The sequence below is a fragment of the Anabrus simplex genome, chromosome X (assembly GCF_040414725.1).
Source record: "Anabrus simplex isolate iqAnaSimp1 chromosome X, ASM4041472v1, whole genome shotgun sequence".
NCBI lineage: Eukaryota > Metazoa > Arthropoda > Insecta > Orthoptera > Tettigoniidae > Anabrus > Anabrus simplex.
The window spans coordinates 107,916,141-107,940,237 of record NC_090279.1 but is presented as its reverse complement, the minus strand read 5'-3'; the positions used below and the strand labels follow the sequence as shown (position 1 = coordinate 107,940,237).

Below are 24,097 nucleotides of genomic sequence, written 5' to 3'. Positions count from 1 at the left end.
CACAGATAGGTCTTATGGAGACGATGGGACAGGAAAGGGCTAGGACTGGGAAGGAAGCGGCCGTGGCCTTAATTAAGGTACAGCCCCAGCATTTGCCTGGTGTGAAAATGGGAAACCACGGAAAACCATCTTCAGGGCTGCCGACAGTGGGCACTATCTCCCGAATACTGGATACTGGCCGCACTTAAGCAACTGCAGCTATTGAGCTTGGTCATTATCCTCTGTAATGAAGGAGATGGACAGATTACACAGATATGCATTTCAATTTTTTTTTTCCTGCTACAAGAGAAAATATTACTGATTCTTGTAAACTAAGGTGCCCTGAATCCATATCTGTGTTCAATTATTTTTTTTTCTAGTGGCTTTACGTTGCACCGAGGTGACGATGATTTCCTGTATCAGATCAGGTTTGTTGTAATTCTGAAAAGAAAATAAAAAACATCAAAATTGACAAAGTTCATCATTTAAAAAATAACATACCTGAAATGACTGCTTATGTATTAAGGGATGTAGAATCCAAGTCTGTGCTGAGAATTCCTTTATCATACCCGTTTGATGTGAATAAGAACGAAAACTTCAAAATTTGAAAAAGAAGAGCTATACTATAATGTATCAGCTTCATAGTCCGTATTGATAGTATGAAGGATGAGTTCTCCACTAATCAATACTTTATTTTACATAGTGTCAATATTATTTACATAAAAGAACAGTACCAGTTTCGACCTGTAAATAGGTCATCTTCAGCTGTTGAAGAACCTGCTTAATAGCGACTGTACAGAATAAATATTACTAAAATTGAAATTAAACAAGAATGTCATTAGAATAAACATTAATGCCACCCCCTCCTAATGTCCTACCTCCCCTCTCCTGACTCACAGACACACGTAGCAGTAGAATAAGAACTGCCAGATCGTCTCAAACAACCAACAAGACTAGTCACCTCTCTGTCAACACTAGGCGTAAGCGTTGTTAAACTTCCACTCATTAATAGAATGTTCTCCATGTTTCAACACTTACATTTATTTTCTTACACATTTCACTTTTCAACACACGCTACATTGCGAATTCTAAGGCTTTAATGAACACCCAATTTGTTGAATCTGACAACTCACGACTACAATCTATTACAAAGATTCTAGGAGACACAACACCTCTATACTGATGCTTCAAGCGCCTTTTGACATTATCACACAACTACTTGGATTTAACAACTCTACTGTAATTCTACGTACCTAATTCTCAATCAACAACGTTCGAAGATTTATTTTTCAATATTTTAATTAATCCATGCTTCATTAATATCAAAGAACTTGTACAATCCAAATGAATGTCAGACCATTATGACTATGTCTCGTTCTACAAATAACCAACTTGTACTTTTTTAGACAAACACTAGTATTCATTCCATGTACATATAATACTATGACAAGTTCATTATTGAATTTTAGTTGCATTTAAGCATCGCTTTCTCCACAGACTAGATTTTTATGACTGTTTTATCTTGTATTAAAACATGTATTATACTTTAATGAGGAGCCCAGTAAAGTATGGCTGAAGATGCTTACAAAGCCTAAGCAAAACATGTCCCATTTTAACATATATGTAATATTTGTATCTTAAAGATTGTAAAGTATTGGAATGGTGGTTTTCTTAATAAATTTGTCTGAAACTTTTACATTCACCTCCTTTGGCGGTGCAGTTCAACAGAAAGCAATATTTTTTTAAAATTTTACAATTTGTTTTACGTTGCACAGGCACACATAGGTCTTGTGGTGATGATGGGATAGGAAAGGCCTACAAGAGGGAAGGAAGCGGCCATGGATGTGTGAAAACTCTCAGCCATATTTACCCTACTATGCACACAATTACATGGAAGGCACACCAATAAAGATATCAACATGAAACTTTGTAAACTTATAGAGTATACATCACTTATTATCACTGCATATAAGTCATGTCCCTAAACCGGAAGGGTTAAATTTAAAAAATTGTGTAAAATGATGTATCACTTAAAAAATTTGGCCATTTTGTACAAAATACACATTTCTTATTGGAGGTGGTGGATTATTATCATCATCATCATCTACACTTTCTGATTCAGACAAAGAAACATCACTTGAATAACTGTCAAGATATTCAGCGATATCATCGGCTAATCTTCGCCATGTTGCATGTGATAAATAACTAGGCCTAACCTAAATGAACTACATCCGACTAGGCTACTTCACTTACAATATCCACCCAATTACTTAAGAAAACTATTTACTGTAATTAATAAACTAGCAAGTAAACTAAATATAATGCTTATGATACTGCTTAATTCCACTACATAATCAGTATCATCAACAAAAGCAGAGAGAAATGATCGCACGACGTAAACAAGACACAGAACTCCAGTGAGCACATCTTAAACTCTAAGAATACGGATAGTCGGCAGTTGCTGCGGAGTTAAAACTGTGCTCTTCTTGTTCCGTGCAAAATACTGCTATCTGGCATGTAAATAACAATAAAGGCCGGTAACAATGGATCATTACCATGTCAGTTTTTGCAGGAACCGTGGTTACCGACAGATCGTTAACTTGAAAGCATAAGGGTTAATTAAGATACAGCCCCAGAATTTGCCTGGTGTGAAAATGAGAAAGCACGGAAAACCATCTTCAGGGCTGCCGACAGTGGCGGTTCGAATCCACTACCTCCCAGACGCAAGCTCACAGCCGCGTGCCCCTAACCGCACGGCCAACTCACCCGGTGGGAGCAATTTTATTATAGCTCTTAACCTCCTCATATCCACTACAAAAGAACAACATATTTTCTGAACACTATATATTTACTGCACTGGTTAATATGACAAACTAAATTAATAGACAATCGAGGCTTATTCCTGCCATTTTCAAGGAATGGCATTCATACAAATGTAGAAGTGAATTGAGGATTATTTTTTGGAGTGTCCTTGCAATATTCATGCTGGCCAAGTTTTACCCTGCATGCTGTCACAAACATTCTAAACGAATTGTCTGATTTTGTTCAAGATAAGTGGATACACAGTTCATATCATTTACATACGTCCATGACCACTTGGGTGAGCATTCATCATTATGTATATAATCATCATCACTCAGATCATTCTCATCGCTACTTTCACCAAATAGGCGTTCGAGAGCTGCATTAGATAAGAGGACGCTGCCATGTTGTTTACAACAATCGATGTTGATGAAACAAAATCTTTTTAAGCCAACATAATGCCGCATTACGGTAGAAGAATAGAATGATGCCCTGTGCTGTGAGCTGTGCTAAAAGTTCACGTTGACAACCAACAGATGGCTGCAAATGTACATCTAAAACATCGCTAGCCTAGCCCGTACAGGTACACATCAAACCGCCCCTGGCTTATGTTTTTAGATCCGAACACATCAAACCGGCTTGAGCAGTTACGCAAGCAAAAAGCTAATTACAGCACACTTGGTTTATAATTTTTAATTTCATTTGTTTCATAAGATTTTAGTGATTACCAGCTTTAACACAATAATAATAGCATAACTGATGTAAAGATATATATTTATTTCAACAGTTAGACATTTTCATAAATTTCAGAAAAAGGTTTTTTTTTAATTGGACATGATAAAATTAAACAACATATGGGGTTTATAACTACCCATAAGGGGAACTGAAAAATAAAAACAGTTTTGTTTTTACACGTTGTTTTACTTCGCACCGACACAGATGGGTCTTACGGTGATGATGGGATAGGAATGACCTAGGGATGGGAAAGAAGCGGCCGTGGCTATAATTAAGGGGGCCGAGCATTTGCCTGGTGTGAAAATGGGGAACCACAGAAAACCACCTTCAGGGCTGCCGACAGTGGGATCGGAACTTACTATCTCCCAGATGCAAACACACAGCTGTGCGGCCCTAACCGCACGGCCAACTCACCCAGTAAAGCAGTTTCTCTGTAGCAAAATGACTGCACATCAGTGTTACCTTTTCAACTTGTTCTTACCGTATTTTGATGTTCTGCAACTTTCGTATGAACTTTCTTTCATTTTCTTTGCTCCATAATCTGCATGAAGGTTAAAGAGCTATACAGCATTGCCACAGTTTCCCAATTATTGTAACTTTTGTTTCAATGCCAACACTTTGCATTTTCTATTAGTAATGTCATATGTTTTACGTCCAACTAACTACCTTCACGGTTTTCGGTTATGCCAAAGTGCAGGAATTTTGTCCCTCCCGAGTTCCTTTATGTGCCAGTAAATCTACTGATGTATTTGAGTACCTAGAAATACCACCGGACTGAGCCAGAATCAAACCTCCCAAATTAGGCACAGAAGACCAGCTCTCTACCATCCGAGCTACTCAGCCCAACTTTTCCAGTTTTTTCTCCTATATTCTTGTTTTAAAGATGAAAACGTTTATGCATGAAATCAGATACGAAGCCAGCCTAACTACAGTTGACGAGATGCAAGACTCTTTATTACTTTATTGAACGACCGGTGGAGTTCGGTAGCTTTGATAAGACTGCTGCTCACTGAACAGATGAGAATAGCACAGGTTGTGAATGGAGACTGCAGCCTCACACAGGGTCTCTTCTTGGGATGCTTCATAGATTATAACAGACACAATACATTTTATTACCATATTTACACAATTATATAACACACTTTTGTTGTTGTTGAGAAAAGTCATCTTGATCACAGGGTGTGTATTACATTCAATGGCATATTATATACAAAGAAATAAGGTGTATTCTAGCTAGTAGATAGAATTTTAGCTGGGATCATTGATTACTTGAAAAATGAAAAGACCTTCAGATAATCTGATGATCGGTTAATCTAAGAGACGGATACTCCAGGTTCTACTGTACCTCACTGAATCAGGTGTTTAAGATGTATTCAAAGTAATTCTATCTAAAGTGGAATGCCTTGCTGCGCAAAGTGTTTAAGCAGATGTTTGTGTCGCATGATTGGGCGAATGAATCGTTCTTCACAGAGGTGACACTTATAAACTCCCTTGTACACTCGGGTATGAACACTCATGTGCTGTCGGAGGTTCCCTTTGTTAAGATAAGCCTTGTCACAGATGCCGCACCGGAAGTCGTCTTTGGCGCAACGTGTGCGAAGATGATAGTTCAGACTTCGTTTGTCGGGAAATACTTCACTGCAGACTGAGCATTTCAAGTCCACTTCATGTTTCATGATGTGGTCATCAAATGTATTCCTTTTCACAAAGTCTCGTAAACAAATTGGACAGGAAAATTTGTCAGGTTCTGGATGTCCAAGGACATGAGCCCGCAATTCAGATAAATCGGGTAAGTTCTCAAGACAAATGTTGCACTGAAATTCTGTTCGTCCAGCGTGTACAAGTATGTGTTCAACGAGTACTGATGAAGAGGCGAAACAGTGCGCGCACACCTCACACTTGTAAAAGGTTCCTTCAGGCAGGTTCGGTGAGGCATAGACACACAGAGGATCCTTAAGACCTTTGGCGCAGGAACAACGAGGAGTCGCTTCCGGTAAACTGAAACAACATAAGGCTGTATTACACAGGTAGGAACTTCGGCATTTCTTGAAATGTTTCAACTGTAATGTCTAGAACACATCCAACCCAGAGTAAATTACACAAAATGAAATAACACTTATAAAGTTTGAAAATAACTTTTACCAAAAAAAAAAAAAAAAAAAAAATGTTAGCATGATAATACTCATACAATAAAAAATAACATCAACTGTGTTTATGCTGGTGTAATCGAATAAGGGTGTAAACAGAAACAGTACTGGAAATAGAACAGAGAAATGATGATGACACTGTGAAAATTAGAAAATCTAGTGCCACAAAAAACATAAATTTCATCTGCCCGCTAGAATCTCACATTCATATATACAAATATAAATTGATATTTTTTTTGTCTTATTCATAAAACACAATTTTTCTCCATTTAAAAATGTTTAGCTCAGTCCATCATTCCGGGTATGTCTTCAGTGGAATCAGTATGGAAGTACTTTAATTATTCTATCACTTAAGCTAGCCTTCGATGTATCCTGGAAACGTGAAAACTATTGGTTCCACTTCCAGCTGCGACATTCCCATTCAGTACTTGCACTGCCCCACGTCCACATGACCAGTTTTACCAGCAGAACAAAATAACATAAATACATCCTTTTCACATTAACTGAACACTATACAGTACTTCAATATCAAGTCTACGAGCAATAAAAGGAGGCAGAACTACAAGGTTTAAATAATTAAATTAAGACACAACTGCTAAAAATGACCAATGACATAAGAAAGCTAGAGATTCAATTTATGGATAATTACAATTAAGTAGAATGGATCTGCCATGTCCATATTTTTCTCCGTAGGTTGAAAGCAGGGCGGTTAGAGAATACACTATTATGAGAATGACAGCTGTCAACTTTGATCACATTCTAGGAATACCTATCTAACGCTTTTGATAAGGTAGATCATGGGAGATTACTGACAAAAATGAGGGCTACAGGACTAGACAAAAGAGTGGTTGAAAGGGTGACTACATCTCTAGAAAGTATATCTCAGAATTAGAGTAGGTGAGGTGTTATCTGATCCTGTAATGATTAAGAGCGTGCAGGGTGTCCCCGCCGGGCAGTATTCTTGGACATTTACATCATCACCATCATCTTCCTTCCAAGTATTGGGCCATGTGACCCGTTACGGCCTTGCATTTTACTTTTTGCAAGAATTGAAAGCAATCAAATGTTCTTCCGACGGGTTGCTAGCCTGAAGGAAGCAAGACCATTGGTGGGGCTGCCACCTCTCAGCTAATGGACTAGTTGAAATCACAGCATTTCCTCCATAATGGATGTAACGGTTATACCGCCGTGACTCTGTCGACAGGGCCTCATCTGTGGGAACAGGTTTCTTCATCTCGGGAAGGTGAGATTGGCCTTTGGGCAGGAGAGGTTATGTCATAATCATCATCATCATCATCATCATCCTTCCAAGTACTGGGCCATGTGGCCCGTTACGGTCTTGCATTTTCTTTCCATCACTTCACTGGACGTCCTATAGATCTCTGTCCTCTTGGTTGATAGCGTAGGATCTCCTTTGGTAGTTTTCGAGATTCCATCCTTTGAACATGACGTTTCCAGTTTTCTTGATAATCATAGATGTAATTGATTACTGATTTCACATTCAGTCCTTTAAGCACATCTTCATTTCTTATACGATCCCATTTCGTATAGCCTGCTGTTCTGCGCTTGAATGTCATTTCACGTGCTGTAATTCTGGAAATGTCTTGAGTTCTTATTGTCCATGCCTCACTGCCGTAGCAAAGGGTTGGTCTGGCTAAAGTGTTATAAAGACGTAAGCGAGTGTGTTTTTGGACAAGAGATGGCTTCACGATATGATTTATGATTCCTGTTGTTCTGGTAAATTTGGTTATTTTTGCAGAGATATCAATTTCCCCTTGGTAAGATAAATTGTATCCCAGATAATTGAATTCGTCGACTCTTTCCAAAATTTTATTATCTAAACAGATTTTACTCGGGATAGGGTCCTTCCCCTTAAAGGCCATTATTTTGCTCTTTTGTGGTGAAATGATCATGTCGAATTTTGAAGAGACTTTCTGGAGATTAAAAACTGACCACTGAAGATAATCTTCTGATGATGCTACCAATGCAACATCATCAGCAAAGAGTATGGCATCAAGATGTGTGAGATATCTGCTGACTGGGATTGATCCATGACTTTCATGCCTCCATTCCTGTATTATGTTGTTCATATAGATTATGAACAACAAAGGAGAAAGTCCACAACCTTGTCTCACACCTCTGCTGACCAGTTGGACCTTTACGTTTTCTTCTATATATCAATTATATAAATTATAAGCATCCGTGGCTAAGGTGGCCTCCCACCACTGAGTTCCGTGGTTCAAATCCCGGTCACTCCGTGTGAGATTTGTGCTGGACAAAGCGGAGGCGGGACAGGTTTGTCTCCGGGTACGTACTCCTGTTTTCCCTGTCATCATTCATTCCAACAACACTCTCCAATATAATTTCATTTCATCTGTCAGTCAATCATTGCCCCAGAAGAGTGCGACAGGCTTCAGCAACTGGCACAATTCCAATCCTCTCCACTGGATGAGGGCTTCATTTACTCCATTTCCTGACCCGGTCGTATGACTGGAAACCGGCTATGAATTTCCATTTTCAAAAATGATATAAGTAAAGACCTGGAATCACAAATAAGGGTTTTTGTGGATGTCATACTGTAGTAAATGAGTTGCAGGTCTGAGAGTGACTGCAGCAGGAGGCGAACAGCAGACAATGGTGTGAATGTAAACGAGATGAAAAGTCAACTCCGTTTTAATTACTGTGTTGATAGGGTGATAGTATCTCATGGGGAACAATATGGGTGTATGAACTTCATATGGTAATTATATTAACGAGGTTGTTAAGAAAGGTTACAGATCTCTTCACATGGTTATGAGAGTATTTACGGGTTGTAGTAAGGATATAAAGGAGAGGGTGTGTAAGTCTCTGGTAAGACCGCAGTTAGAGTATGGTTCCAGTGTATGGGACTACTTGATACGAGAACAGGAAATAATTCAAAGGAAAGCAGCACGATTTGTTCTGATTCCCGACAAAGGAATAGTAATACCAATGCAGGTGGTCCGTTATTGGACATTATAAATTTTCCAGCTAACTCATTCCTGGTTGCCAGCATTTCGTCCCAGTGTGCTAAATTGGGCTCATCAGTTGGTGCATAGCACACCCACCAAGACGCATGGCTAGTGCATACCATGGAGGCCACTGTGTAGGCTATTTAGAGCCACTGGCAGTGCCAATGCACTATGAGAGACTTTGTCTCATTTCCAAAAATTGATGCCTGCCTGGCCATCAGATGACATAGATGATGATTTCCATAGGGAACCTGAAATATTTGTCTCAAGTGAGTAAATTTATAATACCAAATTCCGTATGGGAATCAATATCTATGTCAAAGGAATAGTGTTAGTAAAATGTTGCAAACTTTGGTCTGGGAAGACTTGGGAGTAAGGAGACGAGATGCTCGACTATGTGGTATGTAAAGTCAAAGAAATATTAATGTTTATTTATTCCACCTATTCAACACATAAAAAGTGATTTTAAATTATAGGGACATTTTAAACAACACAACTCCTACCCTGTCCGTCCCCACAATCCCACCACTACCAATAACACATAAACTTAACACCCCGCCTAATCCCCCACCCCCACCACATCCACCTCCCATAATCTCACACCATTATAACACCAGAAGCACAAGTATCAGGTATCAAACTACTGATTAACACTATAACAGACAAAAATTATTTTTTTTAAACCTCTCCTTTAATTCCATACACTTAATACATAATTCTCCTCTTATTGCAGACTTCAAAGCACCTTTTCTTTTTCAACTCTCTATATAAAAAACCACAGTCACACCTCTCAGAAAATATTAACACAGCTACTTACCATCGAGCACTCTTCCTCACTCGTACACGCTTTGAAAGAACTAGGCTAAACTCTTCACACGAGATCGGCAACAAACTAGCAACTTTAAATTTTATTTTAAACCCCATTTGGAATAATCAGAAGATCTTTCCTTCATCATTGTCCTAAGGTTCAAGCCGTTTAAGCTCTAGTTTGATTTCTTACACCCTCAATCCTTTGCAGAATGCCTTTTTAGTAGAATTGACTGTGTTCCCATAGAACTATATTGTTGTGGCTACTTATAAACACTACTACTTGCCATCAAGCACCCTTCCTCTTTTATACGTGCTTTAAGAAGATTACAGAATTATCCGATTTCACGAGATTTTTTTTTTTAAATATTTAAACCCCACTTGGAATGATCAAAAAATATTTTCTTCGTCAGACTATTAAAGCTATAATTTGATTTCTTACACCCTGAACCCTTTACAGGACACCTTTTAGTGGAATTGACTGAGTTCTTGTAGAACTTTATTATTGTGGCAGCTTATCGTCAGGCTTTTCCCTCGCTCCTGCAACGTAGTTTGAGAGGGCGGCAGAATTATCTCCTCATAAAGGATTGACTACAGGCTGGCTCTAATATTTATTTGAAGCAGTCAGTAGCATTTCTCTTTGTTTTTGTTCTGAAAATTGAACTCATTTCTCGCTGCCTGCCGCGGCCAATAGCGTATAAACTTGGCACCCCGCTTAGACCCTCTCTTCCTTTAATCTCACATCACTGTAACACCAGTAGCACAAGTATCAGTCATTTCAACACTACCATAGCAACTATTTAACACTATTACAATCGAAAATAAATAAAATTACACACAACGTTTTCTCTCCAACTCAACTTTACGTTAACCAATTTAACATTAATAAAGAGGTAAGTGAATTTACACACATCGCTTTTTTCTTTGAACTCTCCTTTCCTCCAAAATCATTCCTTAATACGTAAATCTCCTATTGTTACAGACTTCAAACCAAATTTCCCTTTCGACTCTATACAAGAAGCTACAGTTGCTCCTTCCAGCTAATATTAACACAGCTGCTTACCATTGAGCACTCTTCTTCACTTGTGCTTTAAGAAGACTACAGTTTCATCTCTTCACACGAGATTTACAACAATCTAACCACTTTATATGTTATTATAAACTGCACATAAAGTATCAAGCATTTCCTTCGCTTCTACAGCGGCAGAAACGCCTCATTACTAGCTTTAAAATGTATTTAAACTCCACTTGGAGTAATCAGCAACATTCTTCATCATTATTCCGACATTTGAACTGTTTGGGATCCAAACTTTTCTCTAATGCCCTCAACCACTTTACAAGATTCAACACAGCAATTTGCGTTCTTACAGAACTACCAATATGCAACTTGTTACCACAATTTTAGACAAGGACATTCAAGAAAGTGGATAAATTACGTCTATTTGTTTGTAAGACTTTATTTTTAAGAATATCTTAACTATTTCCTACATCATCCTCACATTCATTTGCAATTTTTTTTTAAATCAACCACAATTAAGAACAATCAGGATCCTGATTTTTTATCATTCAGATTGAGATTTAGGCTGAAGATGCCCTTAAATAAAGGGCAAAATATGTCCCTATAATTTAAAATCACTTTTTATGTATTGAATAGGTGGAATAAATAAACATTAATATTTCTTTGACTTTACTGTACAATTCAATACGGACCAAAATATGAGAATTATAACATGTAATATATGGTATGTTCCGAGCTGTCAGTGGAGAGTTGGCGTGGAATGAGATAAGTAGACGAATAACCCTGAGTGTAGCTTTTAAAAGTAGGAAGATAAAGTTGGAATTCAAGACAACAAATTGGGGTAAATATTAATTCATAGGACGAGGAGGGATTGGAATTCATTATCAAGGGGAATCTTTGATAAATTTCTAAGTTTTTTTAAATGTTTAAGGAAAAGATAAGTAAAGAATTGGTAAGGAATTTGCCACTTGGCTGATGGGCCTAAATTCAGATCATTAATTGATTGAAGCTATTTCAGATCATGAGACAATCCGGAACAAACTCAGTAAATTAAAAGATCAACAGTTTGGAGGTTATTCAAGGAGACTAGGATAAAGCCGCAAATTAGCAACATCAGCAAGTCGGGAGAAAGAGGTTCCCCTGGCACGTTCTCTAATGACTGCACGGATAGATTTGGTCTTCACAGAACACGTTGCGCCTTTCACTCCCTTTATTGGTGATGGTGTCACAGTAATGTAGGACAATGCATGCCCACATGAAGCAAAGATTCATGTTATGGTTTGGCCTGATTGAACCCTGATCTGAATCGTATTGAGCATCTACGGCACCAGCTGGGCGAGAGGGTCTGTCAGCACTGTGCAAACACCTCTCCTGGAAGAATGGGAGGAGCATGTCTGAAGTAGTGCTTCTGAACATGAAGTAAAGTGTAGAAAATCAAAACAAAGGTGAATGAGTTTCATCAAAATTTGCTTGAAGTGTAAATCTCTATGTGTTATTTCCACATCTCTAGCTTAATTCGATCAAACTGATTACAAAATATTATTTTTCATTTTCGGATGCCTAAAAGAGTTCCTACTACAATGTTTGGTCATAAAACAGTGTGGGATTTAAAATAAATCTCACTGCTTTTAGGGACTTAAAGTGTTGCATTTTTTGTACCAGTATACACAGTAAACTGAAAGTGTTAAGGACCCACCTTTTCAATACAATGACAATTTACTGATGTGAGTTAGATCACATGTTGTTTATACAAGATTTGTACTAGTTTCGATGCTTATTGCGCGTCATCATCAGCCAATGTTTCTAACTTTTAACCAGTACACACAATCAAGGTAAAATGCACCAACACCATCCTCAGTTTTATGAAGCTCCTTCACTTGTTTCATTTTATGGTAGAACTTGTGTGCTCAAATCATGTTTGTGCCTCCAATTTAAATGGCCTTTTCAACTTCTGCCTCAACCCCTCATATTTCGAACAAATGAGGCCTGCCGAGAGATTTGAATAATACATGTCAATGATTTGTTTCATCAGGATATCTACTTCAAAAGAGTTTGTGTATTTTCCTCACATTCGGCCTGGAAGCAAGATTTTCTCTACAATTCACTATTTTCATTGGGGATCAAGCAAGACACACACACACACACACACACACACACACACACACACACACACACACACACACACACACACACACACACACACACACACACACACACACACACTTTTTTCTCTCGCTCTCCACCACAATATCACACTTTCAGGGCACTGTTACTCTTATGAGATGAAACTTGTGCATCTTTTGTTTGAAATTCATTAACAAGAAGTACGCTCCTCGACTGGAAACACTCGGAGCTCATATGGGAATACTACCAACTTTCCAGGCAGGATCACCTTCACCACGACGGTTTTTTATATCGAAAACCTCTTTTTAGTTTGTAATCTGCATCAACATGTTTTTAACTACTGAAATAGGCACATTTTTGTAACACAGAGAAACTACTGACTTTGTACCAGTGTGACCAGTGACTCCCAAAATACAAGCTTCGGACATGTGAGGTTTTCAAAATGACTTCTCAACTACTGCTTCGAACCGTACACACTTCATGGACATGCAGGATTTTCACATAAAAATTTTGTTTTGTATAATTAAATATAGTAAAATGTTGCTGTAACCAAAGGCAATTAAATTATTTCTAGGCACCCCTTGTGTTAAAATATTTCATTTTAACAAATTTTGAACTTTCAGTACAGCAAATTAAAAATTTAGCCCTTTGCCTGTTTTCTTCTTCATCCATTCCCTTTTCCGGATTCACTCTCGGTAGGGTAGTGTACCAAAGCCCTCCACCTTACTCGATCTTTCCACCATTCCTCTTCTAATACTTTATTGTTATCGACTCCTCTATTTGCAATACAGTCCACAACAGAGCTCCTCCATCTCGTTCTAGGCCGTCCCCCTGGCCTCTTTCCATTCTCTGTATCCATGAATGTTCTCTTTGGTATTCTCATCATGTGCCTGACCAGTACAGTTTGTAAAATACTGGAGAGTTTAATAGCAAAGTACATCCGAGGAATATGTGATGATAAAAATTGGTTCATGAGGAGCCAGTATGGATTTAGAAAGAAATTTTCTTGTGAGGCACAACTGGTGGGATTTCAGCAGGACATATCAGATCAGTTGGATTCAGGAGGCCAGTCAGATTGCATAGCCATACATCTTTCCAAAGCCTTTGATAGAGTGGAACATGGAATATTATTAAAGAAATTGGAGGGAATAGGATTGGACGTAAGGGTTATACATTGGATAAGAACATTTCGAAATTCAAGGGTTCAGAAAGTCAAAGTAGGAAATAATATATCACAGGAAGAGAAAGTTTGGAAGGGAATCGCACAGGGTAGTATAATCGGTCTGTTACTTTTCTTAATATACACAAATGATTTAGGGAACAATATAACATCAAAAATAAGATTGTATGCAGATGATATAATTGTTTATAGGGAAATAAACAACAATGAGGATTGTTCAGAATTACAAAGGGACCTTCAAAGTATCCAACAGTGGGTTGAAGAAAATAATATGAAGGTTAATGGAGGCAAATCAACTGTTACAACATTTACAAACAGGAGCTTTAAAACTGAATTTGAATATACTTTGGATGAGGTAGTTATCCTAAAAGATGGCAAGTGCAAATACTTAGGTGTGAGATTTGAAAGTAATTTGCACTGGAAGGGTCATGTTGATGACATTGTTGGGAAAGCATACAGATCGTTACATGTCATAATGAGGCTACTTAAAGGATGCAACAAAGAATTAAAAGAGAAAAGTTACCTAAGTATGGTTCGTCCATTATTGGAATATGCAAACAGTGTTTGGGATCCTCACCAAGAATACCTAATAAAAGAAATAGATAGTGTGCAGAGGAAAGCAGCAAGATTTGTAACAGGGGATATCAGGAGAAACAGTAGTGTATCAGAAATGTTAGAGGAACTTGAGTGGGAAACTTTAAGTAAGAGAAGGGAGAAAACTAGACTTATAGGATTATATAGAGCCTATACAGGAGAAGAGGCATGGGGAGATATCCGTGAGAGGCTTCAGTTGGAAAATAATTATATTGGCAGAACTGACCACAAGTATAAAATTAGAAGGAATTTTAGCAGAAGCGACTGGGGTAAATTTTCATTCATTGGGAAGGGCGTGAAGGAGTGGAACAGTTTGATCCTTTTCCAAAATCTGTACAGATATTCAAGAAGAGAATAAACAGCAACAGGGAAAATAAATGAAATGTTAGAGGGCATTCGACCGGTGCAGGCTATTGTAAATAAAAAATGTGCGTTAAAAAAATTAATTCCATCCCCTGGTCCATGGAGTTTGGACAGCCAAAGTAGGGGACTGCCTGTAGGGGTGAAGTACAGTGGAGACTTCGAGGGCCCTGGGACCGCTACGGTAGCTGTGAAGGCCCTTCAGGAACTCTGAAAAGTGGTGGCAAAAGGGGGCTCTGGTTAAGACGCAGCAGGTCGTTATGCTACTTAGGTTCCAGAATGGGTAAAAAAAAAAAAAAAAAAAGTAAATAAATGCAATGTAAATTTTAATCTTATACCAGTTGCATAGTATTATTTGAAGTAATTCCACATACTGTATATGAGTTGACTATGTTTGTTTGTAAGTATAGGAGATATTATAAGTAGAATTTTGTAAACAATATAAATTTATTAAGGATGATCTGTTTGTTTAATAGAAAAAAATTGTTAGCATAAATTGTATATTATTGTATTCTAGAAAAAAAAAATCTTCTCTTGTTAATTTAAAATTTAGTGCTCGACAATAATGTATTTTAGTGTACCATTTGCCACCGAGGTAGACACCTCATTTGCAAATAAAGCGATTTTGATTTTTGATTTGATTTTGATGTGTCCAAACCATTTTAACTTTGCTATATCAATCTTTTCTTGAAGTTTACACACTCCCACACTTCTACTTATTTCCTCATTTCATATTATATCTCGTCTTGTCTTTCCCTGAATGCTCCTCAAGAACCTCATTTCAGCTGCTTGTATCTCACTTTGGTTCCACTTAGTTAACATCTAGGCTGATGAAGCATAGGTTTATAATAGGACGAGTATAAAACCTTCTTGCACTTCATTGGCACTTCTTTGTTCCATACAATGTCTCTCACACACTGGTAGAAACTTGCAGACTGCTGTATTCTTAAATCAATTTCCCCATTCAGATTTCCATCTTGTGACATCTCGCTGCCAAATATTAAAACATTTTCACTACTTCAAGAGGTTCATTTCCTATTTTTATCATTCCCCTGGATTTTCTGTTACCTATTGTCACAGTCAAAGTCAAAGTCCTGCTTTTCGCAGTACTCATCTTCATTCCATAATTTCTTATCCCCTCATTCCATAAATCAACTTGTGTCTGTACTTCCTCTTCATTATCTCCCCAAACTACAATGCCATCAGCAAAGAGCATGGACTTAACTTGCTCGCCCATCATCTTCTCCTTCATTTTATGTAGAATTCTATCTATGATGATAATGAAGAGTAAGGGAGACAATACACCTCCGTCTTAAGCCTGTCTCAACTCTGAACCATTCAGTTTGACCCATTTTTGTTCTAACATCGCTTCTGCAATTTCAATACAATGCTACTACCATCTGCATTGTTTCATTCCCAATCTGTGCCTCTCTCAATGTTTTCCATACCAAATTCCTTGGGACATTGTCATATGCCTTTTCAATATCTAGAAACATTACTACCATGTCATTGTTTGATGCAATGTAAATATTGGGTCAAATGTGGACCTGCCTCTTCTGAATCCGTACTGGTGTTCTGCCAATTTTAACTCTACTCTGTCTCTTATTCACTTATCTAAGATTATTTCAAGGATCTTAGCTGTATGAGGTATCAGTGTCACACCTCTGTAATTTTCACACTGTTTCCTGTCTCCATTCTTGAAATTGGTATAATGACCCCTTTCGTCCACTTTTTGGAACAGTCTTTTCTCTCCATATCACTCTGAAGAGTCTATACAACCACTGCTCCTGCTGCTACTTTCATTTCTATGGTGACTTCATCAATTCCAGCTGCCTTGCCTCGTTTCATTCTTTCAGTGGCCCACTCAATCTCTGCCCTGGACACCTCGTTTTCCTTATCTTCTATCTGCACTAAATCTGATTCGTACTGAGGTATTTTGCACGTTGTAAAGCTGTTCAAAGTATTTTCCCCACCTCTGCAATATATCCTGCTTGTGTGTCATTACTTCCTCCTGTTCATTTTTAATGAAGTTAGCACCCTTACCTGGGTTTTTCTTCTTTTTAACCCACTGGAATAAGATCTTTTTGCTTCTGGTTGTATCTTCTTGCAGAAATTCAGTGAATTTTTGCCAGCATTTCTTTTTCTCTTCTTGAACCACCTTGGAGCACTTCTCTTTGCAGTGCCTGTATTCTGTTTTGCATTCTGTTCATCTGTTTCTCAGCCATCTTTTCCAAGCTTGCTTGTTTTTAACTACATCTTTTACCGTGTCATTCCACCGGGGTGTTTCTTGATCTTTCTTTCTTCCTTCCTGATACTCTTCCACAGGTCTTTTCTGCAGACTCCACCATGACTGTTTTAAAGTATACCAATTCTTCTTCGACCCTTCCGATGTCTTCCTTAGGTATATTTGTTTCAGTGTGTGCCTGGAACTCTTCATTTATTTCCTTCTCCTGGAATTACCACATTAGCTTTCTCTGCCTGATCTCGGTCATCTTTTGTACCTTTCCCATCTTTTTTTTTTTTCTTTGCTAGTGAATTTACGTCACACCGACACAGACAGACCTTATGGCGACGATCTTTCCCATCTTTAACTTAGCTATCATAACTCTGTGATCTCCTACGAAAGATTCACTTGGGAGGGCCGTTACATCCACCAACATTTTCCTGTTACCTTTCTCGACCAAAATGTAATCTATCAGAATTTTGATTTTGTTTTTCCAACTATATCTTGTTATCTTCTGACTGTTTTTCTTTTGAAACCATGTGTTACCAATGATCAGCTCATTTCTTCTATAAAAGTCTACCAAAATATCTCCAGCCTTGTTTCTCTTCCATATCCATCTCCTTTTCTCTCGTGACCTACTTGGGCATTTATGTCTCCTTTGATCACAACTTGTTTGTCCTGTATATGGTCTTGCAGATATTCAAGGTATTCTGTAGATCTGTATCTGTATTTCCTTGAATTGTATCTCAATCTGACCCTAATAAACCTGTCATTTATGTTTTCCACCAATTCTAGGTATTCCTTCAGGTCTTTTCTAATTATGAGACCTACACCATTTTTTGCTTCTCTTCCTCCACTTTAGTTTCCTCTCACCTATTCCTTTCCATTTGGTTGCACTAATTCCCAGCAATTCCCTGTTAGTGTCACTACATTGGTGGTCACTATTTTGATGTATTTGGTTGCTGGTCACCCAATTCTCACATTTCTCCCACCATCATAAGAACAGAACGTCGCTTGTGGGGAACACTCTAGCATTTTGCCTGTATTTTACTTCATTTTATCAAAATTGAAATTCATCCTGTTTTAATCATCAGGCATTTCACACAAGACGTTTCTACACAGCTGATAGCAGTCAGCATACTCATTACGACAATACAGAGGCAAAACTAGCCGATTACAAATATCAAGAGAAGGTAAGCAAACCACACGATAATTCTGATTGCAGGTTGCCTCCTCAACAGCATGTGAAAATTATGATGCATTTCTTAAAACAAATTTATATTTTATTAATTTCTGAATCCATCATTATGTAGGAGTACACAAATTGAATCCAATTTCTCTTTTCTTAAAAACTCTCCTAAAATTAAGGTGCACCAATTATTGGATTATTCCCATATATACGATACATTATTTGATTATTCGGACAAAATGGTAGCCATTTTCCATACATGTACAGGATTGGTCAAGTAGGATATTGATTTAAAAGTAACCAATAAACTTTGTGCATCTTCCAATGCAAGAAGTCACATTATTGACTGAGTAGGAGTGCAAAGTACAATCAACAATCAACCAATGAACATGACAACTTCATATCTGTATCATGTTTCCATTGGTAAAGCAATGTGTGTTCAGTGAGCCTGATGGATTAACAGCAGTGTTCTGTGAAACAAATACTTGTGGGTGAACACTATCTATAACAGAAAAGTAAGACACACAAAATATCGGCCACAGGTAAAGACGAGGACAGCAGACTACGAGGAGGTGGGCACAAAAATCCCACTGTTATGTAGCCTATGGGAGTACTGGTTGGCTTCATAGGTTCTCTGATAGATTATAAATGGAGAACCTAATTATGTCCCAAACGAAGTTGCGTCTTCACGGCTGTATCAGCTGCCTTGCAAGAATACTCACCGGTGAACATTTATAATGCAGATGAGGCTGTATTATTCTACAAATGAATGCTGATCAAAACCCTTAAATTTAAGGTGAATAGGTGTTTTGGGGACGGAGTTCAAAAGAAAAGATAACTGCCATTTTGTGCACAAACTCGACACGAAGGGACAAACTGATGCCTCTCAAAACTGGGAAGTTTGGGAAGCCGAGGTGCTTCAAGGGGGAGTAATATCTGCCCTGGCAATATAGGCACAACACCAAGGAACAGATGACATCTGTGAAGTTCGAAGAGTGGTTGGTGTGGCTGGAACTTCGAATAAAGGCCTAACAGAGCAATTGCTCCTCTCACAATAGTTGAGCCTCACCATTTGGAGCATGCGAAAATTTTATTCTTGCCTCCAAATAACACCTCTATTCTGCGGCTGATGGATTCACGCAGTGGAGCTCATGCGGTCCGACGTATGCTGTGTAACATTACCTCGGGGAGAGACGATGCAGATGTTCAGTGCTGCATGGAGATGGCTAACAGAAGAAATAACTGCAAACTGCTTTAGAAAAGCAGAATGAGAAGTGTTAGATGATGCAGAAACAGAGGAAAAGTTGGATATGCCAACAACTGTGAGTCTTGTGGACTGTGATGTGTTGGTGTAAACTGTGGCAGATATATCTGGGCAAATGGACCGGATTAAGAGACCAACAAGCAAAGAGCCAGAAAAATTGGAACTGACCGCAGTTGTCTCGTACTGAATAGGAAATTGGGAGCGGCAAGAACGTGAAAAAAATTCTGCAGCCAGATAAAACTACAGAGTGGCATTTAAAGACCTGTACAAAAAAACATCACAGATCAAAGGTTTAAAATTCTAATGACATCTCGTGAGAATATACAAAAATAACGATCTTTAAATACCACATCATTAAACACAAACAGAGTGGTTGGATGACCTTAAGAACAACGCAAAAGAGACTGGAATCATACCAGAGCTGCTCAATAAACTCTACATATTCCAGGAGAATCAGTTCAAGAGCAGGCCCAAATTGAAAGCAGAGAAAGAATGAAGAACTTCTCGGAAGACAGAAAAGACTGGCTGGAAAGCCCTAAGTTTTACGCGGTCCACACTTCAGTCAATACACTTCTTTGCTTCTGGTGCGAGAGAATGTCCTAGTCCGTTGCCCAAGAGACACCCGGATCTCAAAGCGATATACATCCTTCGTAGATTGCAGTGGCGAAGTGCAGACTACTACAACGTCCTGCCACCTGTTCTCAGAATGAGCTGCTTGAGAAATGCACTCATGTTAGTAATCTCTCGTGCACCACAACATGAACTCTTGGTGAACAGATTATTTTTATTTCTTTTCATCTTTTCTATACACATTTTTGTACATCTTTATGTATGTAACTCTTCACAATATGTTTTGCCCAATAGTGCCAGATGGCTCATCTCTTGGCCATGAGACCTGCTGTTAAAATTGCCGGGGGCCGGTCTGTTGTATGATGGCAGTATAAGTAAGACCCCGGGAAGATTGAAGCTTCTGGTGTCTCAAAATATCGACATCAGCAAACTTTTGTAAAAGCTTTCTTGTGACGTATTTCAAGCTTCATACATGGTAGCCCTGCACTCTGCATCAGTTGCTTGCATTCATCTGCTGCCTGTGAAAAATGTAGCTCCATTGTAGGTTATGATAGTGAATGTGAACAGTCAGATCATTCCTCTGAGACTGCTGACAGTTCGGACAGTCACAGGTGGCACTGATAATCCACCTTTGATTATCATGAACTTTAAGATCCAAATGCTGCAAGTGTGTAAAAATTAATAATTCTAAAAAATAACCATCAAGAATTGCATAAAACTTCAGTTTGTATTCAAAATTAACTAAATTCTTCACAAAGGTGATTAAAAAAATACACTTCTTCTTCAAGTGCCATAACCTGTCCCACAGATGTTGGCGATCACCCTGGAGAAAGCACCCTTTTCTTTACATAAGTTGAGTTGTTCGGTGTTGTTGATGCAAGCCATGACCTCGGTGGTCTACCAGCTCCTTGCTTGCCTTGTAATCCGAAGAGTAGAATCCCGTACTTTCTACCTCGTAGAACATGATCGTAGGTAATAAATTTCATATTATTCCATACTGAAGAGCAATATAATGTAAACATTAGGCTACACTATACCTCCCATGTACAACTCAGCTCAATTCTATTTCTTTGGTTTTGCTCTTTCAACTTTTGCAATAATCCATATTGGAAACAAATGAACATCATTCTGTTCAAACTTGTTTCAACTGAACTAAATTCTAGAACATTCTTCAAGTGCTAGACACCTGGTGTCTTCTGTGAAATACATTCGTTAAATTGGAAGAAAACTAAGAACTAACACAAGACGTGTGATACTGTTTATCATTTAAGTCTTTACTTGTCTCGCACTGAATATCAACAACACATACTTGCTTCATAAATTTTATTCATGTCTTGCCTTAACTTTATTGATTTTGAATTATGATGGTCTCTAACAAGACCAAAACTGGTTTCATCAAACACAAGGCTACAATAGTTTGCGTTTTACATCATATCGTAGAACGTTCAGCTCTAGGTCTCCTTAACATTGCTTGTCCAATAGAAGAACAAAACTACACTATAAAAGTCAAAAATTAAATCAAATCTGAAATTTAAATTTTTCAAAAAAACTAAATCCAATTCACATATTTTTAAATGAAGAAAATGAAACTCTGTAGTGATGAAGATAAAGCAGAGATCTACTTCCAGAAATGAAAGTAGAGAATATTTTTCCTTAAAGTGTGCAATTTCATCAAAACTCTCTTGACATTTTTAGCGCAATGACTGCAGCTCAGCATGGCATCAAACGATCATTCAGTGTGCAGGGATTCTTTGGATCAACATTATACATAATATACATTGATACAGTTCAATTATCATGTATAATGAGAAGTTAAAGTCTTTGAAGCAAAATAAAATTAGAAATACGAAACTGAAGGATGTCCGTTAGTGTCCAAGTCTGAAGTTATTTTAAGAAGAGACCAGTCTGACAAGTTACGAGACAAAAATAGCGAAGTTCTATTAAAAATACTCTAAAACATAAACAAAGCTTCATTTCTGCCAACAAGAGCAATTCTAGATGATAAGGTGGCCAGTCTTACTGACCGTGCATAAACTGACTGAGCAGCATAGAGTTGTAATAACTGAGACAAGATGTCGAGGCGGCTGGCGAAGTTATACAAGCCAAAATGACAATTAGAAGTGATTCCTGAACGTAACAGACTGTGCAAGGAGAGGCCTTACCAGCATTGATTTGACAGTGGGTGTGAACGACTTCCATTTGCACGACCATTGCCAGTTACTTAATACAAGTTTGACTTTAATTACACCAACTATATTGTAGTCGGTGGTTCCGATTCCACGAGACAACATTTCCATAAAGATGTGGCGGTATATTTTTACGGCCGGTTTGTCACAGAGCCTGTCGCCCAGCATTTTAGAGCTGCTGCCAGCAGGTAGTTAGGCCGCTCCTGACCTGGAGAATAAACGCTAGGTTCCTCTCTGCATTAACTCCCAGAAAGATAGTGTCTCATCAGCCAACTACACTGTACCGATGGTCTCCATCTCCACCAAAGCTGCCATCAAGGACTTTGACACACTTCCATCACTGATGAAAGTTATTTCTAGTGTGGCAGGAGGTCCACGAAAAATACAACCAGGATTGTGAGTCCTGCTCGTTTGGACATGTGTTGCGTGCAGAAGACTGGCAAAGTCAGCGTATACATTGGTAGTCGCTGGAAAGAGGCCCAAGGGACGACCAAGACAGCGATGGATCGATACAGTGCACGACCTAAAAGCTGTAAGACTACATCCTGACATGGCCCGTGACCGAATTAAATGGAGACAATGAATCCACACAGCGGACGCTGCCATAAGGCGGGACAAACGCTAAAGGATAAGATATTGTAGTCGGTACATACCTGCTGTCCGGTTTGGGATAAAGAACATCAGCGACTTCCTTCTTCACAGCATTCACAGCCTGTCGACAGGAACACAATGCATTAATTGTGTCAGTGTTAAAAAATCAAGAGAACGAATAACCAAAATGGAATACATAACCCCATCACAGAGGTATTGTAGTAGTTGTTACAATCTACTTTATTCTATTACAGTTTGGCTACAGGATTTTCCCACTGTAGCTTGCCAACTTATGTCTAATATTATCACAAACTTCACCCCTGAATTATGTTTGCTGGAAATATTTGAAAAGAACAACATACTTCTAATTGACCCTCACTGACCCTCAAAATTCATCAGGATCATTTAAGAGGCTTAAAAAATCTTCACTTTTCACAAGTGACGTTCATCTCAGTGCTAATTTTCATACAAAGCAAATTAATAAAAACTCGACACATCACGGGACGTTGTTACTCTCTGGTCAGAAAAACCTCTTATTTCATAATTTCGTGGACAATTTACTTCACTAAATGAGGATGAACCAAACTAGTTGCATTTCATTAACACAGGAACACTACGCAGCACCATACAGTATTTCCAACATGTCCATCAAAAAGCGCACCAAAGATCTGGCAAATCTGCCACATATTTTCAAGAAGACACACCCAACAATGCGCTAACGCAACACAAGGCTTCAGGAGATCGTTACTAGTGTAGAAAAACATAACGGAACTCACTTTATTTCCTATGTAAAATGATGAGGAACAAACACACAATAAATAGTCAATTTTCATATCATTGTTATTACTGAGAGTATAAGTTCACTTACTGCAGCATTTCATCTCCTTTCTTTGAAATGCAACATAAAAGTAAACTATCTTGCCGAGAACACCTCCTTGAACCACCTCAGGCTAATAATGTACTGCGGTGGAGGATGTCAACTTCCAGCCCCAGCTGAATTAGTGCCGAGACACCAAATCTTTCCTACCAACACAGAATCTGTCAATATTGAAGATCCACTTAGGACTCCAGGTATCTGACCTCAGAGGACTTAGTTCTTACATCACCCCACTTCCCCAATGCAGATTATTCAGCTTTCAAAATATGATGCAGGCTGAAATAGCTCAATTGTTTTTTGACCTGGATATCATCTTTGGGGGGAGGGGGGGGTTGGAAGGTAGTAAAAATGGAACAAATTCTGAAGGGCCCCTTCAAGAGATGAACATATTTGTTGATATTTTGCTTCTGAGTGGTAAAAAGAATATTGGAAAATGCAGCTAATGTACATAATGAAATGG

The 24,097-nt window shown here is 38.3% G+C and overlaps 1 protein-coding gene across 7 annotated transcripts in view; it reads right to left on the bottom strand.

Annotated features, from left to right (window-relative positions):
* Window positions 1-305: 305 nt before the first annotated feature.
* The window catches only part of LOC136885961 (PR domain zinc finger protein 5), a 48,354-nt gene continuing 24,562 nt past the window's right edge, over window positions 306-24,097 (bottom strand). For 6 of the 7 annotated variants that reach the window (XM_068230465.1, XM_068230464.1, XM_067158663.2 and 3 more), the window contains 2 exons: window positions 22,823-22,881; window positions 3,624-5,514 (listed from right to left, as the gene is read on the bottom strand). In XM_068230465.1, coding sequence (XP_068086566.1) covers window positions 4,905-5,514; window positions 22,823-22,881 — 669 coding nt within the window. In that variant the 3' untranslated portion in view covers window positions 3,624-4,904. Of the gene's footprint in view, window positions 421-3,623; window positions 5,515-22,822; window positions 22,882-24,097 lie in introns of those variants that run through there. The other variant, XM_068230467.1, reaches the window with a different exon arrangement.